At 48.5% G+C, this 25,361-nt stretch overlaps 1 protein-coding gene across 1 annotated transcript; it reads right to left on the bottom strand.

Moving 5' to 3' along the window:
* Positions 1-733: 733 nt before the first annotated feature.
* CDK4 (cyclin dependent kinase 4) lies at positions 734-24,399 on the bottom strand (the record flags this gene model as incomplete). Its single annotated transcript, XM_083729479.1, is given in 9 exon segments — positions 734-1,670; positions 3,996-4,131; positions 6,508-6,558; positions 11,829-11,938; positions 13,839-14,006; positions 14,506-14,641; positions 20,076-20,324; positions 24,247-24,323; positions 24,325-24,399. Coding segments are annotated over 9 exon segments (1,095 nt in total). The 3' UTR covers positions 734-1,577.
* Positions 24,400-25,361: the final 962 nt, after the last annotated feature.

The following is a 25,361-nucleotide window of genomic DNA, read 5'->3' as shown; positions in this document are numbered from 1 at the left end:
TCTTCTCATGAGGTGGCCAAAGTATTGGAGCCTCAGCTTCAGGATCTGTCCTTCCAGTGAGCACTCAGGGCTGATTTCCTGAAGAATGGAGAGGTCCGTATAGTTAAAGCTATGGTTTTCCCAGTAGTGATGTATGGAACTGAGAGCTGGACCATAAAGAAGGCTGGTGGCTGAAGAATGGATGCTTTTGAATTATGGTGCTGGAGGAGACTCTTGAGAGTCCCATGGACTGCAAGAAGATCAAACCTCTCCATTCTTCAGGAAATCAGCCCTGAGTGCTCACTGGAAGGACAAATCCTGAAGCTTAGGTGCCAATACTTTGGTCACCTCATGAGAAGAGAAGACTCCCTGGAAAAGACCCTGATGTTGGGAAAGATGGAGGGCACAAGGAGAAGGGGACGACAGAGGACAAGATGGTTGGACAGTGTTCTTGAAGCTACCAGCATGAGTTTGACCAAACTGCGGGAGGCAGTGGAAGACAGGAGTGCCTGGCATGCTCTGGTCCAGGGGACACAACTAAACAACAACTTAAAATCAGATTCTTGGAACCAACGTTTAAGATTCCCATTTCAAAAAAGCAAAGATTTTTCACCACCAGATTGAGTTGGTGGGAGATTTCCATTTCAGGACCTAGCAGAAATTGCCCCCACGTATCAGTGGATCAGCACTCAAGCAACCCATTCCCCCCACACACACTTGTTCATTCATCATACTAATAAAAACACAATACATCTTCAAGTGACAGAAACGGGGGAAGACCAAGCTATACTTGCTTGGCCCCCTGCCCATCCATATTCTTTATTGAAATTTCCTTTTCGGAAGCTTTTTTTAATATTAAAAAGAAAAGAAAAACTTCACATCAATGACTGGAATCAGCTGATCTCTCCATCTGAGCAGTTCTCCCATGCCCAGATCCCCGATTACGTAGGTCTCTCCCGACCAGTGTCGTGTAAATTCAAAAAAATTCTTTAAAATGAATTGTGAATACTTTATACAAAAATATCCTCTGCACCCGCTTTCACGGCGCTCGGTGTAACAAGTTAAGGCAAGGCTTTAGTGTCAAACTGTTAGCCACAGGAATGTGATAAAAGGCAGGAACATTATTGTGTGTAAACTGTTATAAAAAATTTATTCATTTTAAAAAAAAGTTATTGGAGACGCCTTTGGCTATGAACTCGGATGGCAAGAGAGAGAAGCCTCTAACTGGGCTGTCTCAAAACACAAACTGACCTTCAAGAACAGTGCTGGGACTCAACCCAGGAACACAGAAAGTGAGTGTGCGCGTACATCTGCGAGGGTGTTGTTGGCACAGAGATACCACAGGAATCCTAGTTATTTCCAGGGCAGGAAGGATTTCGGCGTTGCACGTCCTGCAACAGGCACCTTTTCGTTTTTGTTCCGCATGTTGGCAACGGCTCCAGCCCCCTCCCCGCCCCTCAAAGTCCCAGCACAGCCAGGGGGCTTGGGAGACGGTCTGACTGCAGCCTCCAGGCGGGGGGCCAATTATCCCCATACACACGCAAAGTCTTTTTGTGTACAGTCTTTTCGCCCCTTGCCAGGGACCTGCTGGGATGCCGCTAGCCTTCACCTGCACTCTGGTCTCGGAAGTACTGGTGGTGCAGCGCTTTGAAGGCAGAGATCCGTTTGTACGGGTTGAATGTCAGCATTTCCTAGAGGGAGACAGAGTGGGAAACATTATGAATATCACATCATTTCCCCCCCCCCCAATTTTTTATTAAATTTTCCAAATTTAAAACAAACATATCATCGAACAAAAAAAGAAAACATCAAACAAACAAACAAACAAACAAACAAACATATATCCTAACTATAGACGTTCCACTTTTGTTAACATTGTTAGATGACATCCTCGACTCCCCCGGCTGAGTTTCCATATAAATCATTGTAGCAGTTTTCCAAAGCTAATTTTACATAAAATTTACTTAGTCCAATTAACACCTTTCTTTCTTTTCATTTTAACTTTTATCCATAGTATTCTACAACATCACATATTTAAATCCTAGGCCAATTTGGTACTCGCAAGTAATTCTATTTAAGTTATCTCAACATATTTAACTACCGTAATTTTTGCTCTATAAGACTCACGTTTTCCCTCCTAAAAAGTAAGGGGAAATGTGTGTGCGTCTTATGGAGCGAATGCAGACTGCGCAGCTATCCCAGAAGCCAGAACAGAAAGAGGGATTGCTGCTTTCACTGCATAGCGATCCCTCTTGCTGTTCTGGCTTCTGAGATTCAGAATATTTTTTTTCTTGTTTTCCTCCTCCAAAAACTAGGGGCGTCTTGTGGTCTGGTGCGTCTTATAGAGCGAAAAATACAGTAAATAGTCTTTAAATTTCTTCCATTCCTCTGGATACTCCTCCTTCTTCTGGTCCTTTAACACCGTACATGCAGTGAACTTGACCACTTTCCTCCACAATCCTCAAACATTATGTTATGTCCAACAACTCTTGCCCAATCTATCATCACAGATTTAACTTGTTCATCCTTTGTGTGCCACTCCAACAGTAAATTATGCAAAATGTAAAATGAACATCACATCATTTTTCATCGCAGGCAGAACAGGGTCCAGACCTCCTCTGCGCAAGAGGGTACCCTGAATGTGTGCAAACCCCAAATTGGGACACAGTGTGCCTTACTCCAAGGATTCTTCTTGCTACACAGCTTACAGCTCTCGAACGTCTCTCGCATCCTATTTCGAAAACATTGCCCCGCATCATCCTATGACTAAGGGTGAGTTCACACGGCACATTATTCATACGGCGGTGATCGCCAACAGCTTGAACAGATGAAAAGCCAGTAGTCCCTCCCAGTTACCAAACATTTGAGTCACCGACATTTGTTGCCTGTTTACTTCCACAGACAAATTTTCCCCAAAGGTAGGTCACTAAGAGCCAACGACTTGGCCGTGTGGCAACGTCTTCAAACAGTTTGCTTAGTAGAAATGATAAACCCTCCCTCAACCTCCAGATACTGCTGGATTTCCAAATGCAGTCAGCCCTAACTAGCAAGGCCAATGGTCAGGGAAGAGGAAACGAGTTGGGAGTCCCAACAACATTCTGAGAGCTCAGCTAGTCTAGGCATATTTAATTTTGTTGTGCACTTCGATAAATTGGGGGGGGGGGGATTTAATAATGTCCCTCACACTTTCCAGCCAAAGCGATCAGGACTGGTTTTGCCACTGGAAAATACTGCTGCTTTAGATTGCTCTCCAGGGTGGATTTATAGGTTAATGATGGGCGTGGATTAAAAAAAAAAGGTAAAGGACCCCTGGACGGTTAAGGCAAGTCAAAGGCGGCTATGGGGTTGTGGCACTCATCTCGCTTTCAGGCTGAGGGAGCCGGTGTTTGTCCACAGACAGCTTTCCAGGTCATGTGGCCAGCAGCACTTAACCGCTTCTGGCGCAACGGAACACCATGACAGAAACCAGAGCACACAGAAATGCCATTTACCTTCCCGCCGCAGCAGTACCTATTTATCTACTTGCGCAGGCGTGCTTTCGAACTGCTAGGTTGGCAGGAGCTGGGTCAGAGCAACCGGAGCTCACCCCGTCGCGGGGATTCGAACCGCCAACCTTCTGATCGGCAAGCCCGAGGATCAATGGTTTAGACCACAGCAACACCCACATCCCTTGAGCATGGATAGAAGGCATTCAGCATATGCACATCGCTTATGCAGTGCTGCCCAAACCACACTAAGATCTGCCCTCACAGTGCACAAGAAGAGTAGATCCCAACTACTGGAGAAGAGCGCTGCATAAATATTAAGTGCATGTCATCCACTCTTGAAGCCACCGTGGCGGAAACAGTGAGGCCAAGGCCACCCAGCATATTCAGGATTAAATCTGGGTCCGTGGGGGAGGGAGGCACAGCTCATGCTTTTAACCATCATTGCAACTCCAGATCTCATATCCACCCGTTCTCCTGATCTATTCTCCCTGCTTCACACGGTGACCTGCCCATTTCTATGGAATGTACCAGCAGCAGCTGAGCTCCCAGGGGTTCGATTTCCGGCACAAACTTCTCGACGGGCTGCGGGGAGCGAGCAGCAAAGGCGCAGCGTGGCAGAGACACATCCAGGGGCCAGTCTTCCTCGGATGGGAGCCCGATCAGGCTGCAAGTCAAGGAGAGATCGTGAGCCAGAGTCGACTGGTGGCTTCCCCAGAAGGCAGCCCTCTGCCAAGATGTGTGGGGCCCGAGAGGTTACCAGGGTTCAAGACCATCACCCCAGCAGCATGTCAGTTCCTGAACTACGCAAACCGGTTTCTCCTAATTTTGCCACTACCGGTCTATTTCAATGTCTCCACAGCCTTAACTGATGCTGAGCACAGCTCTGGCCCACAGACCGAATTCTGCTCACCAGGCACCCCCATTTGGCCCATGTGTCAAGTTCGGTCAGGCCATGTTCACCTGCCTTACGCTGTGCTGGGTGATTAGAAGCTGCTATTAATAATTGATAAATAATAATAATTTTTATTCTTTATACCCCACCCAACTGGCTGGGTTTCCCCGGCCACACATCCTCTCTTCACCTGGTTTCACGAGCCCTGGTGATGAGTTATCACCAACACTGTGGGCTGTGTCTTTGCCCAACCAGTTTAATTTCAAACTATGTGGGCAAGAATGGGTCAATCGTCCATGATGGGAGATATCCACTTATCAGACCTGGAGCATAGGAGTGGGGTGGGGTAGAGATATAAGGATTTGGCCCACGAGGCGGATCCAGTTCCCCACCCCTGCCTTAAGATCTGTAATAAACTGGTCTTTAGTCAAGTCACCCGAGACCTGAACCCGGGACGTCTGGTTCCTGCCCACCACAACAGCGTTGGCCAACGTGGGAGTGCTGTTGTGCTCAGCTCCTGTCCATGCGGTTGGCCACGGTGAGCATAAAGTTCTGGACTAGATGGGCCTTTGGACTGCAGCGTCCCAGTCCCCTTGCCTCACCTATTCCCATATGTGATTGTGCCAGAAGTAAAGGTAAAGGGACCCCTGACCATTAGGTCCAGTCGTGACCGACTCTGGGGTTGCGGCGCTCATCTTGCTTTATTGGCCGAGGGAGCCGGCATACAGCTTCTGGGTCATGAGGCCAGCAGGGTAACAGGGCAGCGCACGGAAATGCCATTTACCTTCCCGCCGGAGTGGTACCTATTTATCTACTTGCACCTTGATGTGTTTTCAAACTGCTAGGTTGGCAGGAGCAGCGACCGAGCAACAGGAGCTCATCCCATCACGGGGATTCGAACCACTGACCTTCTGATCGGCGAGTCCTAGGCTCTGTGGTTTAACCCACAGCGCCACCCGCGTCCCTTGTGCCAGAAGTAGATCCCCTAAAATTATCCACATCGATTTTTGTTTTTAATTACCTCTTCCAACGTTTTACAGTTTAAGTCACCCTGGAACCTTCGTAACTTTTCGGTTTCTTAAAATTTCAAATTCTTGGGCTTTTCAAGGAAACCTTTAGGAAACAATCCTTTTGATTTTTGTGAGGCTGAGGCCACTTACCCAGGAGTAAGCATCAGTGAACCCAATTAAGCTTACTTCTGAGTAGACACATACAGGATTGTCTAAGTGGGGGACTTCATAGATCATTCTTGCCACTCCTCTTTCCCTTCCTTTCTACTGTTCGTCCCACTTCAAGAGTGAGACATGCACCTTGAACTACTTTAGCTTCTCACAATGTTGGAATGAGTTTAAGAGATCTTACAGACTAAATAATCCAACATTTGCATTCATTATGCTAGCAGCATATTCTGACCCCTGCCAACCTAGCAGTTTGAAAGCATGTCAAAGTGCAAGTAGATAAATAGGTACTCCAGCAGGAAGGTAAACGGCATTTCTGTGCGCTGCTCTGGTTTCGCCAGAAGCGCCTTAGTCATGCTGGCCACATGACCTGGAAGCTGTACGCCGGCTCCCTCGGCCAATAAAGCGAGATGAGTGCCGCAACCCCAGAGTCGGCCACGACTGGACCTAATGGTCAGGGGTCCCTTTACCCTTTACCTTTATGCTAGCAGCATATTTGGAAAACTTGGAAGTCTACTTGTGCACGCAGACGGACAAATTTCATTATCCAGAGACCACCTATTTCAACTCCTTGCTGTGAGTCAGGATCTTTTCCTGCTAACCACCAATCATCAAACCCAGTGCAACCTTTAATTAACTGGGGCTGTCAGAGCAGATAGCTCCAGTCGACAACACCAGACAGGTTTGTGCTCTGCAGCGGAGAACACACACTAGTCACTAAGACGAGGCAATGTGAAAAGGTGGGGAGAAATCCCTCAAGACCCCAGGCTAGAATTTACTAAGTAATAATAATAATAACAACGAGGAACTTCTCTTACGCATACACATGCCTTGACTTAGCACGCTCATAAAAACAAATAGAGTCATGCACGATTATGCTGAGTAAGGCAGATGACCTAACGAAAGAGATTTCCCTTTCCCCCAGTGACTTTCACCAGCCCTTTGGAGCAAACAAAAAGGCGAGACTCACTCAAAGATCTTGCCTAGCTGGTCAGCTTCAGAGTTGCCACAGAAGAGGGGCCTGCAGAGAAGACAAAAGGGAATTGTGGTTACTTGTCATCGCAAGCCCTAAACATGAATTACCAGAAACCTCTGTCATCAGTTTTTTTGAGTTCACGTGTAGGACATGTGATATATTGTGTCACTGCAATACTGGGACTGTATTACAGGCAGTCCGTCACAAGGCAGTTGCGACTTGATCCACAGAACCAGGAAACGTAACATTCAAAATTGCACCGGTCAAAGACAGGGTTCCCTGGCCCAAGCCATGCCCCAGACAATGGTGGCTAGCAAACAATGAGAGACGGGGTGAGGCGAAGAACAGATCTATTGATAAGGTTGTAGCACCTCAGGGTGGTCCAGTTACTCATCCCACTGGTCAACTGGAAGGCTAACCCTTCCCCAGTCGTCCATGTACAGTGGTACCTCGGGTTAAGTTCTTAATTCGTTCCGGAGGTCCATTCTTAACCTGAAACTGTTCTTAACCTGAAGCACCATTTTAGCTAACGGGGCCTCCTGCTGCGGCGGCGGCGCTGGAGCATGATTTCTGTTCTCATCCTGAAGCAAAGTTCTTAACCCAAGGTACTATTTCTGGGTTAGTGGAGTCTGTAACCTGAAGTGTATGTAACCCAAGGTACCACTGTAATGTCACCAAGCAATTACAGAGGATTACATCATACACACAGCAACTTCATGAACCACTCTCTCTCTCATACACAACCAAGGAAGTCTTCAAGGAGAGCACAACAACTTTCAAAATTAAGTACTTTTTGTTTTAAAAGGTTTATAGAAACACCACCATTTCCGACCAACCCCTTCTCCCTCATTTGACCGTAGCCATCACTCTGCGAGGTAAGTCAGGCTAGAAGAAATCCAGTGACTGGCTCATCAAAGTCTCACGGTTTCACAGCTGGGTGGGGATTTGAACCCTGGTCTGCCAGGTCCGAGTTTAACCACCACACCGGCTCATGAATGGCTCTGCTTCCCCCATCTTTTGGTGGAACCAGGGATTTGCACAAGAAGATCTCTTCAACAGGACTTTGTGAAGCCAAGTCTACATGCCGAGTTTCTGCACTTTGATGTCAAGGTGGAGAGCCAAGTACAGGAAGCACTCATGTAAAAATGCTCTGGAAGGAGGCAGACATCTTTTTGGCAGCTACTCCCTGTTGCGCCGCGCCCCATTCTGCACCTGAACATCTGAACAGAAGTGGACACCTGGTGTGCCATGCCTCAAACAGAAGTGCTTTTAAACAGCAGTCTTCAGCCATTTCAAACCTGAAACCTACCTTAATCTAAATAACCATCTGGGGACCCACTTCTTAATATATCAACATTATTTATTTGTATGGTGTTATGGTTGCAAAAGGCTGGGCTGGATGAATCCCAAGCCAGAATTAAGATTGCCGGAAGAAATATCAACAACCTCAGATATGCAGATGATACAACCTTGATGGCAGGTGAAGGTGAAAGAGGAGAGCGCAAAATATTGTCTGAAGCTCAACATCAAAAAAACTAAGATAATGGCCACTGGTCCCATCACCTCCTGGCAAATATAAGGGGAAGAAATGGAGGCAGTGAGAGATTTTACTTCCTTGGGCTCCATGATCACTGCAGACGGTGACAGCAGTCATGAAATTAAAAGACACCTGCTTCTTGGGAGGAAAGCAATGACAAACCTAGACAACATCTTAAAAAGCAGAGACATCACCTTGTCAACAAAGGTCCGTATAGTAAAAGCTATGGTTTTCCCAGTAGTGATGTATGGAAGTGAGAGCTGGACCATAAAGAAGGCTGATCGCCGAAGAATCGATGCTTTTGAATTATGGTAGTGGAGGAGACTCTTGAGAGTCCCATGGACTGCAAGAAGATCATACCTCTCCATTCTTAATCAAATCAGCCCTGAGTGCTCACTGGAAGGACAGATCCTGAAGCTGAGGCTCCAATACTTTGGCCACCTCATGAGAAGAGAAGACTCCCTGGAAAAGACCCTGATGTTGGGAAAGATGGAGGGCACAAGGAGAAGGGGACGACAGAGGACGAGACGGTTGGATAGTGTTCTTGAAGCTACCAGCATGAATTTGACCAAACTGGGGGAGGCAGTGGAAGACAGGAGTGCCTGGCGTGCTCTGGTCCATGGGGTCACGAAGAATCACCTAAATGACTAAACAACAACAAATGGTTGCTGTTACCCATCTTACGCCAGGCAGCAGTGACCTCCAACTCTCCAGCTGAAAACCAGTGGATTGGACACAACACCAACTGACAAAAGTCTCTTTGAGCAGCTTTTTTTCTTAGGGGGGTGGAGGGGGTGGTCAAGAAGGCGTCTGCCTGCTCTGACAGTGCATGACAAGGAGGGTTTGCAGAGAGATTGATGAGCATTCTCAAATGCCAAATAATACGCAGATTGAGTTGACAGACCAATCTAGCTGCCACCTCACCGCAGCGGCGTCTTGAACAAAGACAGTGATCTCAAAAACACACAAGGCGAATGAGCACACAGTTGCAAGCCAACGTTGAGCCAAATACTGAATCATATTAATTCACCAAGAAGCAGTGGGAGGAGAATGCTGTTCTATTTTATGTTTTTATGATGTGAATAATTTTTTTAATCATTATATTATATTTTACTATGTATTATACACTGTTTTGATTATTTTTCTAATATTAAGGCACCTAGAAATCTTATTGGCAATCCTAACATTCTTAGCTGTGAGGATATGTGACCGTTTTAAAAACGTTTTTGGATGCTCTTAATTTTTTTAGAAGCTTTGCTTAATTTATTTTTAACTATTGTGTTTTTCTGAGTTGTTAGTTTGCCAGATCCCAAGTCCCTCCCATCAGATGTCAAGGAAATAAACAACTAACTGACTTTTAGGAGGCATCTGAAGGCAGCTCTTTATAGGAAAGTTTTCAATATTTGATGTTTTACCGTGTTTGATGTTTTAATTTACTGGAAGCCACCCAGAGTGGCTGAGGCAACCCTGTCAGATGAGAAGCATATAAATGCCGTATTTTTCCTTCTATAAGACGGCCCCTATTTTTGGGAACTCAGATTTAAGAAAATGGAGGGAGATGTATCTGTGTATAAAAAGGTAAAGGTACCCCTGCCCGTACGGGCCAGTTGTGTCCGACTCTAGGGTTGCGTGCTCATCTCGCTCTAGAGGCCGTGAGCCGGCGCCGTCTGAAGACACTTCCGGGTCACGTGGCCAGCGTGACGAAGCTGCTGCGGCGAGCCTGCACCAGCGCAGCACACGGAAACTCTGTTTACCTTCCTATTTATTTATTTATTTTATTTAAGTGGTACCTATTTATCTACTTGCACTTAGGGGTGCTTTCAAACTGCTAGGTGGGCAGGCGCTGGGACCGAACGACGGGAGCTCACCCCACCGCGGAGATCCGAACTGCCGACCATACGATCGGCAAGTCCTAGGCACTGAGGTTTTACACACAGCGCCACCCGCGTCCCTGGTATCTGTGTATAAGACACCCCCTAATTTTTGACATTATTTTTAAGGGGGAAAACCTAGTCAAGGTTTTTCCCCTTAAAAGGAAAAATATGGTAATAATACAGTAATAAAATACGGTAATAAAAAATACGGTAATAAAAATACACACACAAAAATACGGTAATAATATATTACTACTACTACTACTACTACAGTGGCTACAAATGCCTTCCCAAATCATCGTTTTCCCAAAAGCCTGAACAACATAGCAGAAGTGCCTGCATGATTGTAGCAGGAAAAAAAGAAAAAGAAAGCCCCCAAACCATTTGCAAGCTTCTGCCCCCAACGGCATCTGTTGTCACTCCATCTTCTGCAAAGCAGGTCACCAGCTCCTCCCTGCCTAGCAGTCCTCAGCCGGAAAGATAAGCAAGACAGGAGGTTTGGGCAGGCCCAGCCCTAATCTATTGTCTTCCAGCTGTGCCGATGGCTTGGAGATCTAGCAAGTGGAACGTGCCCCAGAAATTCACGATATCAGTCCCCCAACTGCAGTTTGCAAATCCTTGGCAGAGTTTATATTGTTGAAGCACAGGGAAAGCAAGGAGGGGCAGCAGGCAGGTCTTCAGAAGAGTGAGGAGACGTAACATATTCTTGGGACTCACATCTCACACGCTACTTGTGTCTAAACCACCCACCCCATTGTGCCTCACTGCTCCCATTAAGCTGGAGCGGGGTACATTTGACATAACCCGTGAGCCCATGAAACCCGCTGCATGACTTGGGCCAGGCACTGTCTCTTAGCCTCTGACACAGAGTTGTTGTGAGATAAAATGAGGTAAGGGGGAACTATGTACTCCACTTTGGGCTACTTGGAGGAAGTGGAAAATAAGTGTAATACAGTGGTACCTCAGGTTAAGTACTTAATTTGTTCCAGAGGTCTGTTCTTAACCTGAAGTACCACTTTAGCTAATGGGGCCTCCTGCTGCTGCCGCGCCGCCAGAGCACGATTTCTGTTCTCATCCTGAAGCAAAGTTCTTAACCTGAGGTACTATTTCTGGGTTAGCAGAGTCTGTAACCTGAAGCGTCTGTAACCCGAGGTACCACTGTAATGAATATGATTTTTCAAAAAGGCCAACACACACACACACACACACGTGCAAACCTCCTTTCTCACCTAGTCTTCCCTCGCCTCTGCAAACAGCCAATCCATGCCAGTTTGTGCAAAGCTTTTAACAAAATACAATGCACAAGACTACAAAAGTCTGCTCTGACTGGCAGGATTCAGGATTTAGGCAGGGGTCCTTTCCCACCATCAGGAAGTGCCAGGGATTGAACCTGACACCTTCTCCAGGCAAAGCACTTGCTCTTTCCCAAAAGAGGAGTGTCCTTGCCACAGAATGTGCCCTGCTGTGCCAGTTTCTGAAGGCACATTGGCTCCATCCATACTACCCATTGAAAGGAGCAGTGTACCACTTTTGAGTAATCAATAGCGTCCCCCATTGAATTCTGGGAAGTGTGCTTGATTGTTAAACCACTCCGAGAACTCTCCAAAACAGCTCTCAGCACCCATAACAAACTACAGTTCCCAGGATGCTTTGGGAGAAGCCAGAGCTGTTTGAAGTGGGATGCTGCTGTTTTGAACATGCGGTGCCTTTGGCACACAGCACTAGAGCTGCAGCAAATCAACTTCCCACCCAACAGCGGTGCCCGACAGCTGTGTTGGAACCCCCTCTAACGACAAAGGCCGCATCTGATCAGCCAAAATACCACCCCATTCCCTGCGCCTGGTGAGATGTGCCAACCCTGCTGCCACTGCCTCACAAGCGAACGATCTTCCCGCGCCACTCACTTCCTCCGAAACATTTCCGCAAAGATGCAGCCGACACTCCACAGGTCCACGGGGGTAGCGTAGGCCGACTGGAGCAGCACTTCTGGAGCCCGGTACCAGAGGGTGACGACCTGCGGCAGAGATTTAGCAAGGGTTCACAGGTGAAGGAGGTGGCTTGTTTATAAAGCACCCCCCCCACCGCTTCCGCTCAATGCATCACCACGAAAATCCCTTGAACAGCCCATGCACTTTGGACCTAGTTCTCAAGAGACATGCTGGCCATGGGGCCAAGCGCCATTCCCTTCAGCTACATGGGATGATGGTCTTTCTGGCTGCTACTTTGATTGGCGGTGGGATACATCCAGCCCGTTCTACAGTGGTGCCTCGCAAGACGAAAAGAATCCGTTCCGCGAGTCTCTTCGTCTTGCGGTTTTTTCGTCTTGCGAAGCAAGCCCATTAGCGGCTTAGCGGATCAGCTGTTAAGCGGCTTAGCGGATCAGCTGTTAAGCGGCTTAGCGGATCAGCTGATAAGCGACTTAGCGGATCAGCTGTTAAGCGACTTAGCGGCTTGGATAAAAGGAAAAAAGAGAGGGAAAAAAACACTGCAGGAACTCGCAAGACATTTTCGTCTTGCGAAGCAAGCCCATAGGAAATTCGTTTTGCGAAGCACCTCCAAAACGGAAAACCCTTTCGTCTAGCGGGTTTTCCGTCTTGCGAGGCGTTCGTCTTGCGGGGCACCACTGTACTTCCCAGGGGGCTCCTGGTCAGCCAGCCTCGGCTGGGATTCAGCGCAGCCATACAATCTGCAGCTCTCTGTCCCAGAGTCAGGCTCCAGGGAATCAGATCACGAATGGCAGCCAGAAATGGGAAAACAAGAAGTTCTTACCATGGTATTTCACTCAATATTTGCAGAGAGAGACGGATGAGGCCAACTTTCAGATAATGGCGTTGCTGAGTAAAGTCCCACCCCCTCAGTCCCTCCTATTCTACGTTATCCCTGTGCCAGCTGATCTGTGCTCTCTGCCTCTGAGCTTTCTGTTCTACTACTCTCAATGCATGCCTGGTCGGGGGGGGGGGGTCAGGAATGCTTTCTAAAGACACTGAGTCTGTCAACTGTCTCTCCCCTGGTGCTTCTACGTCCTGCTGCTCTCCCAATATTTCACGTACTAGACCAGAATGAAGTAAGCGGCACAGAAAACGCTACCAAACCATTCTACATTCTAAATCTTATATTAATAATCCAAAAACTGAGAGAGCTATGTACAAGATCTACCACAGAAGCCACAAACAGAAAACTCATTCAAATTGTGTCCAAAAGGAAGATTCAGTCTTTAAAGTTCCTTTAGCCAGGCTCCTGTAGATATCAGTAAGTTTGATCAAACGAAGAGTTGGTGATGTTACGCACAAGAGTTAGACAGGGTGCCGGCATTTGTCACCTGTTTCGCCCATGAAGAGTCTCGGGCTTCTTCAATAAATTCTCTCTCATGGTTTTGATTTATTTATAAACATCCAAGTCCATATGTTACATTTCTAATATCTAATTTCTTTCTTGAGGAAATTCTTCCTCAAGATTTTGGTGTATTTACATACATTCAACTTCATATGCTAAGTTCTTTCTTGACTTGAGCATTTATTCATTTACTATGCCAGTCCCCGACACCCAGGCCTGAAAATGGTCTGTGTAACATGGGTGGAATACCTGGTACCCTCCTGATACTGCTAGGACTGCAACTCCCATCACCACCGCTTCCCACTGGCCATGCCGGCAGGAGCTGGAGTCCCCACAACACCTGGAAGGTCACAGGTTGTTCTCCATCCCTGCAGTGTAACGTACCTGCCCCATGGGTACTCTAGCGGTCTCCTTTTCATGCTGTGCTTAAATCAACAGAAGAAGAACCAGACAGAGAGCCGCCCACCCTGTATCGGCTGAAAAGATCCAAAGATCTGAGAATTCCCTAGTCAATGTGACAAGCTGGTCACGCAAGCCAGAGCAAAAGCCCTTGGACCTTTGACGGGACCCAGTAGACTCACCAGTGGCGTCAAAGCCATCTGGCAGCTGTAGATGCGAGCCAGGCCAAAATCAGCCAGCTTGACTTGACCAGAACTGGTCACCAGGATATTCTCCGGCTTGAGGTCACGATGGACAATGCAGTTTGAATGCAGGAATTCCAAGCCGCTCAGGAACTGGTGCATCATGTCCTGGGAGGAGGAGAGGGGAAAGAAGAGCATGTTGCATCAACAGCCACACTCTAAATGCCTTAAAAAGCTAAAGGTAAAGGGACCCCTGACCATTAGGTCCAGTCGTGGACAACTCTGGGGTTGTGGCGCTCATCTCGCTTTACTGGCCGAGGGAACCGGCGTACAACTTCTGGGTCATGTGGCCAGCATGATTAAGCTGCTTCTGGCGAACCAGAGCAGCGCATGGAAACGTCGTTTACCTTCCCGCCGGAGCGGTACCCGTTTATCTACTTGCACTTTGAGGTGCGTTCGAACTGCTAGGTGGGCAGGAGCAGGGACCGAGCAACGGGAGCTCACCTCTTCACGGGGATTTGAACCGCCGGCCTTCTGATCGGCAAGCCCTAGGCTCTGTGGTTTAACCCACCCGCATCCCTTTAAATGCCTTAGGGACCCCATATTCAGATGCCCCCTCCCAAGTACCATCCCAACATCAATTCAGGATGCTTGCAGGGATGTTTACCTTTATTACCTCCACGGGTAAGCCGGGAGGTGGCGTTTTTTCCAAATACGCTTTCAGGTCCTGATCCACGTGCTCAAAGACCAGCGTCACTTTAGTCTCGCGCTCCGTCCGTGTTGTCGTGCAAACATCCATTAGCCTACAGGGTGAGGAAGATGCTTATAAAGTGCTCCAGAACTACGGGGGGGGGGGGGGAAGGATGGAGCTTGTGACATTGGGAAGTTAATTAAAAAAAAAAAAAAGGCAGCTCCAAATAAGAGCCTCAAATAGGGCTGGTGTGATCCAGGCACTTCTCCAAACGCAGAAATCAGGAACCTTTCATAGCCCGAGGCTGACGGAAAAAGTAGAAGGAGAAACATAAATCAGACCTTCGTAGATAAGCCAGAGTCCGAAGGCACATTCCCTACAGTACAAAACACCCTAGGAGGGTGAAAAGCAAGGGGCAGTGAGGGGTGTACGCTGAGACCTCTGGGTATAGGGTGGTATATAAACTCTAACAACAACAACAACAACAACAACAACAATAATAATAATAATAATAATAATAATACAGTGGTACCTCTGGATGCGAACGGGATCCATTCCGGAGCCCCGTTCAAATCCCAAAGCAAGCGTAACACGTGACTGCGCGGGTCATGTTTCGCCACTTCCGTGCATGCGTGTGACGTCATTTTGAGCGCCTGCGCATGCATGAGCGGTGAAACCCGGAAGTAATGCGTTCCGTTACTTCTAGGTTGCTGCGGCATGCAACCTGAAAATGCTTAACCTGAAGCGTATTCATCCAGAGGTATGACTTTAATAAGGCTGGAAATGATGCAGACTGCCAACAGGCCATGGCTACAGCACTGAAACTGCGAGAACATCACTTGCTCTAACTTATGCCGCCCCACCCACTGTTAATTCTGGCCCAGATCATAACAAACTGCACCTTCCAGACCCATATTGCTGTAGGCACAGGGTATTTTCACTGCCTGCTCATCTGCCAGAACCCTTCCGTTCCGGCCTCAAGACTCACCTCTCCCAGGTGTGGCATCCTTCGGCCCTCACACTTTCTCTCCTCCCATATCCCCCTTGCTCCACACTCGCTTGTTCCTCTCTGAAGTCCTCCTCCCATTCCAGCCTTGCAATTCCCCCCACAATTCCCCTGCAGTTTCTGCTGAGAATTGTCCCTCAAGGCAAACACTATCGGGGTTGTAAACCATCTGCCTAACCAAGTCCTCTGCTCTCCCTTAGTCAGGAAACAACTCAGAGAGCTGGGGGTGGGGGAACCAGTCTGATTCAGTGCCCCTTATCTGCAGGCCCTGAAGCCGGAGGACCCAGATTCTGGGTTTGGCCTTTCTGGGTCTCCCCAAAGGAAGAAGATATCAACCCAACCTGCAGCCAGCAGGAAGAGTGGAAGCAGATGAACATATACAGTGGTACCTTGGGTTACATACGCTTCAGGTTACAGACTCCGCTAACCCAGAAATATTACCTCGGGTTAAGAACTTTGCTTCAGGATGAGAACAGAAATCGTGCTCCGGCGGCACGGCGGCAGCAGAAGGCCCCATTAGCTAAAGTGGTGCTTCAGGTTAAGAACAGTTTCAGGTTAAGTACGGACCTCCGGAACGAATTAAGTACTTGACCCGAGGTACCACTGTACCATGTAGCCGGTGTGGGCAGGCCTGCATAACCATAAGCAGTACTTTTTCCCCCTGGGCTGACGCAGGGGTACGCATACCCCTAAACATTTTGTGAATCTAAATTGAGGAGCAGTGTTTCAATATGAGTAGGAAAATGAGAGTACCCCAAACATTTTTTTTAAAGCACTGACCATATGTGAAATCTGAAGCAAAGCATTGTGGGAAGTGAGCTGCTTTTTTAAAGGTTCGGGATTCAAGGAACAGGACCATCAGGGAATGTATATCCCATCCCCTCTTTTTCACTCGGGGGCCAGTTGATCCTGCTCCCTTCCTCTCTAGGTTTCCAGGCCAGGGACATGAGCAGGGGTCCTCTGCTGAGTCCACTGCCTTTGCGCTGTCTAAATTACCGACGGGGGAGCCTTAAACAGGTTTCACCACCTGAAAACCCCAGTCTGGGCCCGAAGGAAGATGCCAACAGAGTGGGCTGTGTAAAGGCCACAAGCAGCTTGTGCAGACATCAGCTGCCTTTTCCAAAATGTACATTCAAACGCTGGTTCAGGGATAGGGAACCATTTTTAGCCCTCTTTGGGATGCCGGTGGTGGACGTAGCTAAAGGCAACAGGGCAAAGCCCTCTTTAGCTTCTTTTTTCCTTTCCCGCCCCGACCTGGCCACAGTGATCCATGCGACGGTCACCTCCAGGCTTGACTACTGCAATTCGCTCTAGGCGGGGCTGCCCTTGAAGCTGTCCCAGAAACTCCAGCGGGTACAGAATGCTGCAGCGAGGCTCCTCACGGGGTCTCTGCCATGGGAGCATATTCACCCAGTGCTTTTCCAGCCGTACTGGCTCCCGGTGGAGTACAGGGTCAGATTTAAGGTGCTGGTTTTGACCTTTAAAGTCCTTCACGGCCTAGGACCCTCGTACCTACGGGACCGCCTCTTCCGGTATGCCCCAGAGAGAGCCTCAAGGTCCATAAATAGCAACACCCTAGTGGTCCCAGGCCCTAAGGAAGTTAGATTAGCCTCAGCCAGAGCCAGGGCCTTTTCAACACTGGCCCCGGCCTGGTGGAACGCTCTGGCTCATGAGACCAGGGCCCTGCAGGATCTGATTTCTTTCCGCAGGGCCTGTAAGACAGAGTTGTTCCGCCTGGCCTTTGGCTTGGAGCCAATTTGGTTCCCTCCCCCTCTTTCTTTTTTCTTTCTCCTCCTGTGATGAGGCTGCATTTTAATGTTTTAATGTTGCATTTTAATCTTGTTTTAAAGTTGTGTTCATTCAACTTGTTTTTATTACTGCTTGTTAGCCGCCTTGAGTCTAGCCTTGGCTGGGGAGGGCGGTGTATAAATAAAAAATATTATTATTATTATTATTATTATTATTATTATTATTATTATTATTATTAAATGCGAGCTGAGCTTTGGACAGAGCAGGCTAGTTTCCACACACAAATGCAAGCCCTCTCTCCATCCAGCAAAGCAAGACCCAAAATCAGAGATCAAGGACACATTCCAGCTAGGCAAAAACTCTCAAGGAGAAGGCAAAGCAGGGCCAGTGAGAGGTGTTGCTTGGCAGTGTCAAGGAGCAGAGGGGCCTGGAGGACCATGGCTGTCTCTAGGCCTGAGGCTCCCACACCAGCTGTCACTGCTTACGGAATTGCTTCCCAGTCAGTGTATTTAGGGTTGCAGCCCTAATTAAAGAGGAAGTCCGATCTTCCAAGGTTGACTCTACCATTTCCCCTAACAAACCCAACTATTGCCTCTATGCAAAAAACAACAACAACCCCACAACCACACCAAACCAATGGGCCAACAACAGAAATTGCTACCACCCCTGAAAGCAGTGTTCAAAATTAGCCAGACGCCAGGCTTTCAGCTACTTGCAACCAAGTGAAGATGCCTTGGTGCCAGAATGGCAACTGGAGGTGCATGCCTAGAGATCACTGGAACTGGGCTGTTTTCACTCGCTAATGCCCCACCCTGTGGAATTCTATCAGTTATATTTTATCTGCACAATCATAATGAATTTGAGGAACCGAAATGCTTTTTCTGTGCAGCCTGAGCAGGAACAGTGAACAACGCGATAGTTAATTGTTGCAGCTCGTCGTCACTTACTGCCCCCCCCCCGCTGCCCTGCTCACAGTTGTGAAAAAATAATGTTATGAATGGTCCATGTCGCCATTAAGAAAAAGAGGTTGGAATAGGCCAATATATATGTGTACTGTCCCTGGATCAAGGGACTTTTCTTCTTTAAGTTCTCAAAGCTCTTAACCTAGCTCAAGGTTGTCATCTGGACTAGGCAGATGTTTAATTGATCGTGCATCATTTGAAAAGACTTTAGGGCCACCCTAACCTTGGTTTAAGGAGCCATTTGGCGCCTAGCTTATAGATCTGAGTCTCTAACACTTCCTAAAAGGCAGGAGCAATGAGGGGGGATCTTTCCCGTCAGCTAGCACCTTCCTGGGTGCCAGTTTTCAATTGCAAGACTCCAGGGACAGTAAAGGTGGTGCCCTCCATAGGGAAGCTGAATTGCCTCTCCAGCTGGCATAGCCAGTCATGGAGAACATGTGGCCCTTTGGGTATTGCTGGACTCCAATTCCCATCAGCCCCAGTCAGCATGGTTAATGGTAAGGGATGATGGGAATCGGAGTCCAGCGACATCCGCTGGCTACCGTGCACTAAGTGAACAGGAGTTTGGTCTAAAGTCTGCATAACTTTGTGGGGAAAGGGTACAGCAGACAGATTTGAACCAGAGGCAGGAACAGAGGCAGACAAACGCACTGTGTGTGTCTGCAAGTAGCCCGTTTCCTTCCTAGTTCTTAAGAAATCCCAGCCTTAAGGGGAACCAGGCAAAATTCCAACTGGCCCAAGAACAAAGACATGTCTGCTCCAGTCAAAGGAGAGCCATTCACTTTGAAATGGGCTCTTTCAGGAGGGTCTCCATGCCTCCTATAGGTCAGGATATAAGCCAGCCATTTCAACAATCCAGGCCCAAACACTATAGGTCTCGTCCGTGAGCGTCCTTCACCCTATCCCTAGCTTGTGTTCATGCTAGTGCAATTCTCAAAGAGGGTTCTGGAACATTAAAAATGGCGGGACTTAGGCCAAGCAATAACACCACAAGTTCCTCCTGGCTTACAGGAGTCAAGACCAAGGCCTTAATTTGAGCTAGGCCTCTGATCATAACCTCATATTCAATACAGTCTCATCAATTCTGGAACATCACACTGTTATAAGATTATATCTGAGTATGTACAGAGCGCGTCTCTCTCCCATTCTAGCCTCAGCCTTCCCCTCTACCATGCTTGCACCCCTTCAGATGTCCCTGACTACTAGTCTTGCTGACCCAAAGGCCTAGAGGATCAATACAGGAATGGACAATTTGGCACATTGCTCTACTAGAAAAACTGACATTACAAATAAAAGGAATGAGACATGATAGATTACTTTTCTGTTCAATGGTATAGATTTGCTCGGTGGACAAAAGATAGAAGATAGCCCTAATAAAATCCTGCCGCCACCCACTGAACTCTCTGGAGAGCCTTATTGGGATAAGGACAATGATTAAATGGTAAACTTGTTAAAATACTTGGAATGCAATAAAAAATAACATCATCATGGATATTCTACAGCTAATTTACTACAGAAGCAAAAACCATGCACATCATTGGTCTTTATAACTTCAGCTACGTTTCCTATGGATAAAAATTTAAATATGAATAGTGTGTTTAAAAATAAAAGATCTGAAGGGCCACAAGTTCTCCGCCCCAACCTATACCTTTGGAATTAATAGGTGTGTCTTAACATTCAGAGGCCATTGTTTCAGGTAGCCTTGGAATGCCGGCCTCCTTCCTCTCCCGCCCCTGAAAGAAATCGATTGCAGCACATGCCACAAAGCACACACTCCCAAGCCCCACCCTGGGATCCTTGCAGTCACACCCCCCCGTCACGCCCCTCACCGAACAATGTTGGGATGGTCAAAGTGCTCCAGCCGCTTCAGCAAGGCCACCTCGCGGACGGTCGACAGCGGCAAGCCGTTCTCGCTGTTCTGCACCCGCACGTTCTTGAGGGCCACAAACTTGCCGCTCTGCAGGTCGCGGGCCTTGAAGACGGTGCCGTAAGCCCCGATGCCAATCTCGGCCACGGGCTCGTATTGATCCCGCACTCCCATGGCCATCCTGGCAGTCTGTTCCAAGAGGCCGCAGAGGCTTCACGAGATCGAGGGGAAAGAAGGTGGTTAACAACAGTTAGACTTTCCCTTACAGTAGAACAGAGAGGCTTCACGAGATCGAGGGGAAAGAAGGTGGTTAACAACGGTTAGCTGGGCAGTCGACTTCCCCTTACAATAGGACAGCAGATTCGCTCCAGTGTCCCAACGCTCAGCTCCCTCTCCTTCATTCTTCAGTGAAACGCCGGCCTGTTCCTCCCATGTAATATAATAATAATCACAACAATAATAATAATATTTTATTTATACCACACACATCTGGCTGAGTCTCCCCAGCCACTCCCAATCAAATGTTAAAAACAGTACAGCATTTAATATTAAAAGCTTCCCTAAACAGGGCTGCCTTCAGATGTCTTTTAAAGATAGGATAGCTGCTTATTTCCTTCACATCTGAAGGGAGGGTGTTCCACAGAGTGGGTGCCACTACTGAGAAGGTTCCCTGTAACCTCACTTCTCGCAGGGAGGGAACTGCCAGAAGGCCCTCGGCGCTGGATCTCAGTGTCCGGGCTGAATGATGGGGGTGGAGACGCTCCTGCAGATATACTGGACTGAGGCCATTTAGGGCTTTAAAGGTCAGCACCAACACTTTGAATTGTGCTTGGAAACGTACTGGGAGCCAATGCAGATGTCTCAGGACCGGTGTTATGTGGTCCCGGCGGCCACTCCCAGTCACCAGTCTAGCTGCCGCATTCTGGATTAACTGCAGTTTCCGGGTCACCTTCAAAGGTAGCCCCACGTAGAGCACATTGCAGTAGTCCAAGCGGGAGATAACTAGAGCATGCACCACTCTGGCGAGACAGTCTGTGGGCAGGGAGGGTCTTAGCTTGCGTACCAGGTGGTACACTCTCTTCTGATGTCACAACTGCACCACAAGTTTAAAGCGCGTTTGTAGCATTTTAAGAGACACAGCTTACTTCGAAGAATTCTTGGAACTATGGTTTACTCCTCACAGAGCTGCAATTCCCAGCACCCTTCACAAAACTATAGTTCCCACGATCCATGTATTTTAAATGTATGGTGTGAATGTGACCTCGGCCTCTCTCTTTATTCCCTCCCTCCTCCCTCACTCCAGATTCCAGGATTCCCTCTCCTCTCTAGTTATCCCCCTAACCTTTGCTTTCCCATCCCTGAGACAGGAGGAAACTATAGGGGAAAAGTTGGCTCCCTTGTTAGATGATTGAGCACCTTCTTTTAAGGTTGAAGAGACAGTCTGCTTAACACTGCCTTGGACCAGAGCTCCCCAAAGCCCAGTTTCCATTATCAAGAAGGAGTGCTCCTGGGCATGCGCAGATTATAGTAACCAGATAAAAGGAGACAAGCAGGGAAGCTATGCTTTGAATACTTAAGCAGGAGAGGGAGTTTCAGCAGGGGCACAGCTAATTTCACTTTCCAATATCTCCTCCTTAGTACACCATTATTTACAGCGTTAAGAGCGACAAAAAAATCCAGCCTTCAAAGGCTTTCAATCGAGCCTTTCGAAGTAGCACCCCCGCCAACTGATCCCTCGACACATGCACACCCAGCCACTCCATTTTGGGCTAGCAGATACATTTGTTCCACTGAACACCATTAGTTGCTAGCACCTTTCTCAGACAGTGCATGTGCAATTGCTCCATGTGCATTGGGGGTGGGGGTGAGCAGGTCTGCAACTGCAGAGACACTGAGCCAGGGGTAGGCAACCTAAGGCCCGGGGGCCGGATGTGGCCCAATCGCCTTCTCAATCCAGCCTGCGGATGGTCCGGGAATCAGCGTGTTTTTACATGAGTAGAGTGTGTGCTTTTATTTAAAATGCATCTCTGGGTTATTTGTGGGGCATAGGAATTCATTCATATATTTTTTCCCCCAAATATAGTCCAGGCCCCCACATGGTCTGAGGGGTGGTGGACCGGCCCATGGCTGAAAAAGGTTGTTGACCCCTGCACTAAGCGCACATACTGTATAAACTAGGCCCCACATAAACACACCATCAGGGACCCTGGAAAAGCAGCATCCCCGATCACGCACAACTGTGTGGGTGTGTACTCAGCAGACAGTTTAGTGAACATGTGTAGGCCAAAGCATGCTGCCATGTTCCCACTCTTGCCCCAACCTCACTCATGGAGTATACACACAAGTGCGCGCGCGCACACACACACACACTGACTAAAAAGGACTCCTGTTTCATAATCGCAAACCAGGAAGAGTGGGTGTTTTCCCCACCCTCTCAAGGCATGTGGGCGAAATGGGAATTCCAACTCACGTTATTACAGAACCCAGGGTGATCACTTACACAGGGTACAAGTGTGTCATCCAATGTACTTACTCATTTGCACCTTGCTTCTCGTAATTCACCGTCAACTTAAACGGATTGTTTCTTGGCCTCTGTGAATGCACCAATGCCACTGCTACAGGGATGGCGGAACATGAGGCCCTGTACATGTTAGGCTCCAGAACTCCCATCATCCATGACCAACAGCTATGCTGGCTGGTTATTATGGAATTTGGGAACCTAGCAACATGGGGAGGCCCTGTCCTTCAGGAGCCCAGCCTGCTGGGCAATACTACAGGGGCACCTTTCTCCCGGGATGCAGGTGGCGCTGTGGGTTAAACCACAGAGCCTAGGACTTGCCGATCAGAAGGGCAGCGGTTCGAATCCCCGCGACAGGGTGAGCTCCCGTTGCTCGGTCCCTGCTCCTGCCAACCTAGCAGTTCGAAAGCACATCAAAGTGCAAGTAGATAAATAGGTACCGCTCCGGAGGGAAGGTAAACGGCGTTTCCGTGCGCTGCTCTGGTTCGCCAGAAGTGGCTTAGTCATGCTGGCCACATGACCCGGAAGCTGTACGCCGGCTCCCTCGGCCAATGAAGCGAGATGAGCGCCACAACTCCTAGGTCACGACTGGACCTAGTGGTCAGGGGACCCTTTACCTTTACTTTCTCCCACCACAATAATTGCTCCACACAAAAATCCCGCCGGCATCTTCTTCAGGATCCAGTCGAGGCACCAACTGGCCTACAAGAACACACCCTACCCCACAATGCAACAACACTTATGCCTCCCTGCTGCTCGCCACCACCTGGGACAGTTCAGTCAACAAAGCGTTAGGCTCTTCATCATGGGTTCGAGCCCCACGTTGGGCAAAAGATTCCTGCATTCCTGCGGGTTGGGCTGGATGACCCTCAGGGTCCCTTCCAACTTGGCGGTGCCATGTTTTCAAGAGGGCTTCGCCACGTTGAGTTGGTGTCTGCAAAAGCGTGCATTTTGCAGGCATTGAAAGAACAACCGCACAGGAGGCAAGAGTCCCCCGTTGCTCAGCTGCACGACGTTGTTCGCCTCGGGGCTTGCAATGCAAACTTCCTTTTTGAGCGCTGAAGATTTCAGCAGCAGGCCATTTTTGCTGAGCAGGAGCCGGAGAGCCTCTGCTCATTGCGACTCCTCGGTCGGCTTCCCGCGCGCAGGTCGCGCACCCCCTTCGGCCCCGACCCCTAACCATGCGGGCCCCCGCCCCACTTCCCCGAACAAAGCCCCATTGTGCGCTCCCAAGCTTGCAACTCCTCCCCGGGGATCGCCGCCACATGCTCCCTTCCTAGCCCAGATGGGCAGCGAAACAAAAGCCCCGCCACCCCGCGCTTCTTGCAGCCCCCGTCGAGAAACCCCAACTTGCAATAACTTGACAGCAAGTTTGCAAAAGGGGGGGGGGGAATCCTCAGGCCAAAGCCTCTGCCCCAGATCGCAACCCAGTGCAATACTCCCCCCCCCGCATGCACCCACCCCACTGCCATCCCATAATAATAAAGCCCCCCCCTTAAAAAAAACTTCCCTCTGCCCAGCACGGAGGGGCAGCAGGTGCCTTTGTCTCCAAAGGAGCGAGCACGTTGCTGCCCCCCCCCCCCCATTGCCAGCGATCCTCCGGGCCCGGACTCACCCAGCTGCAAGCGGCGAAGGGGCTGCTCCGTCCCCGCCGCGGTGGAGCGCAGGGAAGCGGGAGGAGGGAGGGAGGGGGCGTGGCTGGAAGACCTGGCCCAGCCAGCGAGGCGGCGCGGCCAGAGAGGCCGCCTGAGCGGAAGTGGGTCGCCATAGTTACCGGCCTGAGGGTTGTGGGCGGGGCCGGGCGCTTGCTCTTTGCTCAGCTCCCTCCCTCCCTGGTAAAGAGGCAGTAGGGCTCAGTGGTTAAAGCCAGGGCCGGATTTACGTATAAGCTAAACAAGCTGTAGCTTAGGGCCCCACACGCTTGGGGCCCCCCCCAAAAGTAAAGTAAATAAAAACTTGGATGTACATTTCCAAAATATAAGATAAATAAAATAAAACCTCCATACAGCAACAGTGTTTTGTGTTGTGTGTGATGTAAGTAATGGGCCCCGCCTGCTAGCCTGCTCCCTAAAATATCACTTCTTAATTGTATTTCAGTTCAACAATTACTTTGATAAAACACATATTTTGTTATGTGCAAATGGCTTTAGATACCTATTGGGTCCATAAATTACGGTACCATATAGTATATATTCAACACAAAGAACAGCGACAATTTGTTGTTGACAAGGACAGCTGGACATAAAGGGCTCCATTAACTTCAGTAACTTAGGGCCACATCAAACCTAAATCCGGCCCTGGTTAAAGCCATGCCCTCCTGTATTATTATTATTATTATTATTATTATTATTATTATTATTATTATTATCATCATTGTACCCCATCCATCTGGCTGGGTTGCCCAATCCACTCTGGGCACCTTCCAACACACCTGAATAATAATAAAACATCAAACATTAATAGTAACAATCAGCTCCTATATGAAAAGTCACAATAACTCTAAAATAAACAACTTATACCAAATAAAGCAGTATACAATAATGCATTAGAATCTAATAGTAAACACTAAAATTAAACACCAGCAAGTAATAATTCAAACAGTTTACAAGAGATCAACAGGTTAAATCTGGCTGACTTCCGGAGGCGGCGCGAACGGTAATGGCTGCCCTTTCCTAACCGGGAGAGGGAAGCTACGCTGGAAAAGGGTCGTCCGCTACGGCGAAGCGGAGA

This window comes from Podarcis gaigeae, assembly GCF_964106915.1.
Source record: "Podarcis gaigeae genome assembly, chromosome: 2".
In the NCBI taxonomy this organism is placed as follows: domain Eukaryota; kingdom Metazoa; phylum Chordata; class Lepidosauria; order Squamata; family Lacertidae; genus Podarcis; species Podarcis gaigeae.
Note: the sequence above shows the minus strand (reverse complement) of the source record. Positions and strands in the feature narration are given on the sequence as shown.